Source organism: Alexandromys fortis, unplaced genomic scaffold (genome assembly GCF_014885135.2).
Source record: "Alexandromys fortis isolate MF-2015 unplaced genomic scaffold, M_Fortis_MF-2015_v1.1 scaffold_216, whole genome shotgun sequence".
NCBI classification, from domain to species: domain Eukaryota; kingdom Metazoa; phylum Chordata; class Mammalia; order Rodentia; family Cricetidae; genus Alexandromys; species Alexandromys fortis.
Window position 1 is genome coordinate 1,088,278 of NW_026068089.1, and position 6,404 is coordinate 1,094,681.

Consider the following 6,404-nt stretch of genomic DNA (forward strand, 5'->3'; position numbering starts at 1 on the left):
TTAGCCATTGGATCTCTCATTAATGCCCCGGAAATTTCTTTGACAACATTAGCAATTAACGTGAAATGTCCATAAATTTCAAATTTTATGATTCATTGTGTATTGGCTTGAGACTAAATCTTGGGTAGTATGTCTAAACTTTATAAAGACATTGCTATTCTCAAGAGTGGTCAGTGATTTTGCCAAGTAGAATTACACTCAAACCTATTTTTTATCTATCTATCCATCCATCCACCCATCTGTGTATGTTGGTTTTTCAAGACAGGGTTTTTCTGTTTAGCCCTGGCTATCCTGGAACTGGACCAGGCTGGCCTCGAATTCAAAAGAGATCACCTGCAACTGCCAGGATTAAAGGCGTGTGTCACCACACCTTGCCTTCAAACTTACTTAAATGTTCCTTTTTTATGCCTTTCTTTGAATTTGTATTATATAGCCTTATAACTATTTTTTTCTCTTTGGTTTAAGTTGCCATTGCCCCAAATGGAGCCTTACAGTTGGCCAGTCCAGGAGCAGATGGAGTTCAGGGACTGCAGGCATTAACTATGACAAATTCCAGCAATGCTCAACAAGGTACAATCCTTCAGTATGCACAGACTTCTGATGGACAGCAAATACTCGTCCCCAGCAACCAAGTGGTTGTGCAGAGTAAGTGTGCTCCTTAGCTACAGACATGTCCAGTCCTTTCTGAGGCAGTGATGAGTAACTCACCTCTTTGGCCCTGCAGCTGCATCAGGAGATATGCAGACCTATCAGATCCGTACCACACCGTCTGCTACTTCTCTGCCACAGACTGTGGTGATGACTTCTCCTGTGACCCTTACATCTCAGGCAACAAAAACAGATGACCCCCAGCTGAAAAGGGAAATACGGCTGATGAAAAACAGGTGGGTATAATGAGTTGTGCGTATCTCAGTCACACACCACCTGGTTAGGTGATTAGAAAGGAAGTTTGGCTCTGCTTTGTTTTACCATATGCTGGGATATATCGGGTTCATTCCCAGTGCATCAGCGAGCTCATGTGTAAGTCTCTGATAAATAGCCTATCACCAGAGTTCAGTATTACTGTAGCCTTTGAAATCACATTGTTTAGTGACAGGACAGATGGTTCTGTGATTAAGAGCACTGGCTACTCTTCCAGAAAACTCATTCAATTCCCAGCACCCACATGTTAGCTTAAAACTCCAATTCTAGGGGACCTTAAATCTGATGTAGCCTATTTGGGCATTGCACACATGTGATGTACAGACATACACACAAGCAAAGCACCTATTATATACATAAAATAAGAATATATTTTACAAATTGAAGAAGCATTGCTAGGCAAAGCTTTTTGAACAGCATCTGTTAGGCACACCCTAGAGGTTCTGGGCACGGTCCCACAACAGGAGCACAGAAATGCCACAGTAAGCAAGCCTTGCCAGGTACAGCAATCGTGTGTGCTGTACTTGAGCCATCGATTGCACTGAAAAGATAAGCTACATATTGTAATCTGCAATGGTCACAGTACCAGCATCATCGGAGCTTTTACTTATTATGTATACAATGTTCTGTCTGCGTGTATGCCTGCAGGCCAGAAGAGGGCACCAGATCTCATTACAGATGGTTGTGAGCCACCATGTGGTTGCCGGGAATTGAACTCAGGACCTTTGGAAGAGCAGGCAATGCTCTTAAATTCTGAGGCATCTCTCCAGCCCCTCATCTGAGCTTTTTTAAGGTGTAGTGGCAGCAGCAGCCCCCTCCTCCTCCATGGGTTGTTAGTGGCTGCTGTTGATGGTGCTGCTGTTTGCTGAAAGCTAGTGTGGACAGCAGTGAAATTTGCCGCAGGGGATGACATTTCCTTTCTCTAAGTTCTCTGAACCATGTTATGCTGGTGGCAGCATTTTACCCAGAGCAGGGTATTTTCCAAAATAGAGTTGGTGACCTCAGTCTCTGCCTCCACCCTATGTAAAGCTAAATCCATGTAGTATCTATCTTTATGGCTGTTTGATCTGATCACACCACAAAAACTTCGCTTGTTTGCAGTGAGGCTGCTCCATCTTCTCCCTGGAGTTACCCTTTCCATGCAGTTGGCCGGCTGGCTGGGAGGGCTTGCTCTGGCCTGACTTAGCTTTCACCAGCCCGTCTCACCGAGCTGAATCATTTGTAGCTTTTCACTTAAACATTTGAAGGCCACTATCGGGTTATATAAGAGGATTGACTTCATGCACATCTTGAATACTAGAGAGCTTTGAGGAGAAAGCCATTTGAACAGTCAGAACATATACTACATTTCCCAGAACTCACCATCTTAGGTGGGCAGTTGATGACTCCAGACCACAGTTAAAATGCTAATATCAAAAAAATGCTAATATCAAGGGCTGGAGAGATGGCTCTGCGGTTAAGAGCACTGACTGCTCTTCTAGAAAGATCCTAAGTTCAGTTCTCAGCAACCACATGACCTGACGTGACAGAACACTGTATATGTAATAAAATTTTTTTTATGGTAACATGAGGATCACAAATGAAGATGATTCAGTAGGTACAGGTTCTAGTCTGGAAGCCTAGTAACCTGAAGTCAATCCTTGGGACCCAAACAAAGATGGAAGGAAAGAGTCAGCTCCATAGTTGTCCTTTGACCCGTGTGTGTGTGTGTGCGCGTGTGTGTGTGCGCGTGCGTGCGCACGTGCATGCACATTCAGGCACTATGGCAATGTGTCCCCTTCCATACACAGTTAAATTTTTTTAAAAGGTATTTTACGTCAACAATCACCATGAAGCATTTACGTCCTTCTTAAATATATATATATTTTTTCCCCCATTGCCTTGTATAGCACTGGCCCGTAGCCAACAATGGCTTTGATTGTGATCTTGCTCCCACTTTCTGAGTACCAGGAAGATCAGACCTCCAGCAAGTAGGGTCTTGTGTAGTGCCGAGGCTCAAGTCCAGGGCTTTGTACATGCCAGATAATCGCTCCACCAATTGAGCCATACCGTCATCCCCTTAAATAGATTTTAGTCATATTACTACATTCACTTTAATACATCAGGCATGAAAACTTGCTTCTTTGAGAAAATGCATATCTAATGGTACTTTATGTACTGTGTTCAAGAGGAGTAAGAAAAAAGGTGCCGAGAAACTCGGAATGACAACAAAAGATCACAGATGGAGGAGTTGAAAGATTACAGTATGACTGGGCTTTAATGTTTTTAAAGCAATAAAATTAGCATAAAATAATTATGTGGGTGCATACAAGTTTAATTGAAAATAAAACATCTCTTTATTAAAAGGTGACAAGGATTGCTATACTTTACCTGTTTATGTCTCTATGAATGCGTTTGTTAGATAAACAGATGATTGTTTTAGAGGGTTCAAGGTATGACATAAGATACTTTATGTAACTAGAAGAAAACTGAGAAGCTCTTGTACCTATATATATATATGAAAAAATTTAAGCCGGGCAGTGGAGGCGCACACCTTTAATCCCAGCCCTCAGGAAGCAGAGGCAGGCGGATCTCTGTGAGTTCGAGGCCAGCCTGGTCTATAAGAGCTAGTTCTAGGACAGGCTCCAAAACTACAGAGAAAACCTGTCTGGGAAAAAAAAAATGTAAACCGTGTGTGTGTGTGGAGGAGCCACGATTGATAGTACCTACCTCAGCACTTGGAAGACTGGCAGGAAGATAGCACATTCCTGACCAGCCTCAAGTACATAACGAGTCTGTCTCTGAAAATGGGGCAAGGCTGGTGAGTGACATGTGTCTGACTGCTGCAGTCAAGATGCTGAGACAGGAGGCCAGGCTTCAGAGCGAGAACTTGTCCAGAAAAAGCACTAATTGGGAGCTGACTGGATGACAGAAGAGCAGTTGTCTGGTAGAGAGCTGACCAGGAGGGTGTAGGGGCTTCTAGGACAGGATGTGCGTTTGCCAGGACAGATAGAATTCTATACTCCACATCTGTGTATTGACACCTGGAATCCCAGCAAGGCTGGGGGTGTAGGCATCTAGGCCATCCTTGCCTAAAGAAAAAAAAAATTTCTTTTCAAATTGTTCTCTGTGCCTGTGAAAGCCAGAGGTATCTGATAGCCCCCCACCCCCAGGGAGTTACAGCTGCCCAGCATGGGTATTGGAACTGAGCAAGTCTTTGGAAGAGCAGCAAGTGAATCGCCTGTCTCCTCCAACTCCATAGATGATATCTTAGTTTTTCAAATGGTGCAGCATTGTGAAGAGGAGGGTGAGGCAGGAGGATCACAGATTTGAGGCCAGCTTGGGCTGCACAACAAGACCATGTCAGGAAATAGTCTGGAAAAGATGACCAGGGAAGATTCCTTTGGTGTATTTTCCACGTGAAGGGTGTGACATTTTCCTGATGTTTGGATGCTTGTGTTTAGGGAAGCTGCGCGAGAATGCCGCAGGAAGAAGAAGGAGTACGTGAAATGCCTGGAGAACCGCGTTGCCGTTCTGGAAAACCAAAATAAAACTCTAATAGAAGAGCTGAAAACTTTGAAGGATCTTTATTCTCATAAAAGTGTTTGACTCTTTAAAGAGAAAGTATTTTTATGGACTTGCTTAAAAATTAGATTTCTTTTTAGTGGAGTTTTATAAATTCAAAGGTCAAAGAAGCTACTTTGTATTAGGTTTTTACAATGCAAAGGTGACGGGGTGAGTGGAGATGACCGTAACAAAGCTGCTGGTACAACTGGAAGCTCCGGGGAAATGTACTCAAGGAAACAGACTTTGGCAACTTAATTTTAAACAACAGTCCAACCAAAAGTGGCAGATGCATTGATAAAGCAATCAGTTCCAAGTTTGTATTTCTGTTTCCTAAGATTGCCTTTTTGTGTGTGAGTGTGTGATTCCTACCAATAAATTCTAAATGACAATTGTAAAAGAAATCATAATACGTTACTAAGTATGTAAATTATGTGGTCTGATTGCTACTTGTCACAGTGTCGGGTGTGTTAAATGAGTTTTGACAGTTGGTTTTGTTGGACTTGAGGGTTTGAGAAGTGTTCTAACAGGCGCAGGGCACACTATCTGAGTCTGGTGATTTGTTACATTTTTATAAGAATGGAAAGAACTGTCTTGAAAATTTGACATTTTTAAATAGCTTGTTTTTTGCTTCCAGTAAGGGCAGTTTTTCACAAGGATATAATAATTTTTCTGATTCTCTAATCCTGTATGCAGTTGAAGAGCATTACTTTGTGCTTTAACAGAATGAAGTGTTTACACAAGCCCTAAAGATGCACGCCAAAGCTTCCCGAAGGTTTGTAATCATCTTACCGTAGGTTTGTCGGGTTCTAAAATAGTTATTGAGGCAATTCTACGTTGACCTATTTTGTAATGTAGCCAATGGTACCTTTATAAGAGAGTAACTGCCGATATATTTTTATAGTGAATCTTTATAAATTCTAATGTTGAGTTTTTAATGATTATTTTAAATGTTTATATAGTTTTAGTAAAAAAATTTGTATCTCAAATTATCATTTTTATATTATAAGAAGAGTAAAGTTTTCAATTGGCTGATATTTGAATTGTACTTTTTCTATGAAGTTTATCTAAAGTTGAAGCTGTGGTCAGGACACCAGTGTTTAACCTCTGTATTCTAATCTGTATACACTTTGAAACTGTTGTGTGCCTATATGGTATGTTTCATATTGTCTATGGAATTAAAAAAAAACATTTGATAAGATTAAGTTTGCGGAATACAAAATACAGTGTTCAACATAACAAGTGCCAAGCCCACTGCCAGCCACTTTGCGTGGCACTCGTGTGGTGGACTTGTAGCCTAAGGTCCCAGTAGCTCTGCAGTCTGGTATAGAGGTGCTTTGATTCCATCAGAACCAGCTATGATAAGCTCAGGAAAGCTGTCTGCAGGTACATTAACAGACCGCCACTTCCTGTTGATCCTCCAAAGGGATTGATCATTAGTAGAACTTGGCCACAAAGGCTATTTATTCCTTAATTTTTTTTTCCTTTCTTCAACCTAAAGAACATGGGGTTTATCAGGGTGTTCTAGCAGGGAGCAGTGTTTAGTTGGCAGTTACTATCATTTCACACATGTGCTGGTAGAAATAATCGCTGTCTGCAGCTCCAGCTAAGACCTGTCAGGTTCTTTTAGACTGTACCAATGAGGGAGCGTCCCAGCCCAGCAAGTCACTGTGTGATGACTTTAAAGCAGAGTGAAGACTGGGTATTCCTCTGTTCATTGGAGTGCTAGAGGTCTAGAGGTGCAGCATGACTTAGAATTGGCCATCAGTAGTGATGACGGCAGTATGCATGCATTCCCAGGAAAAGATGTGCCTAAGCTCCGTCTGGAAAACGCTTGATGGATAAAGAATGCCTTGTTAGTCAAGAGGGCACAGTCTTCAAAAGCATATCCAATCTAATCAGTAATGTTGGTTTGTTTGGTTTTGTTTTCTCAAGACGGG

At 41.8% G+C, this 6,404-nt stretch overlaps 1 protein-coding gene across 2 annotated transcripts in view; it reads left to right on the forward strand.

Moving 5' to 3' along the window:
• Positions 1–5,652, forward strand: part of Atf1 (activating transcription factor 1) — a 41,575-nt gene extending 35,923 nt beyond the window's left edge. Inside the window, exons 5-7 of one of the 2 annotated variants that reach the window (XM_050122402.1) lie at positions 466–645; positions 725–884; positions 4,365–5,651. In XM_050122402.1, coding sequence (XP_049978359.1) covers positions 466–645; positions 725–884; positions 4,365–4,509 — 485 coding nt within the window. In that variant the 3' untranslated portion in view covers positions 4,510–5,651. Of the gene's footprint in view, positions 1–465; positions 646–724; positions 885–4,364 lie in introns of both variants that reach the window. The other variant, XM_050122403.1, reaches the window with a different exon arrangement.
• The last annotated feature ends 752 nt before the right edge of the window (positions 5,653–6,404 follow it).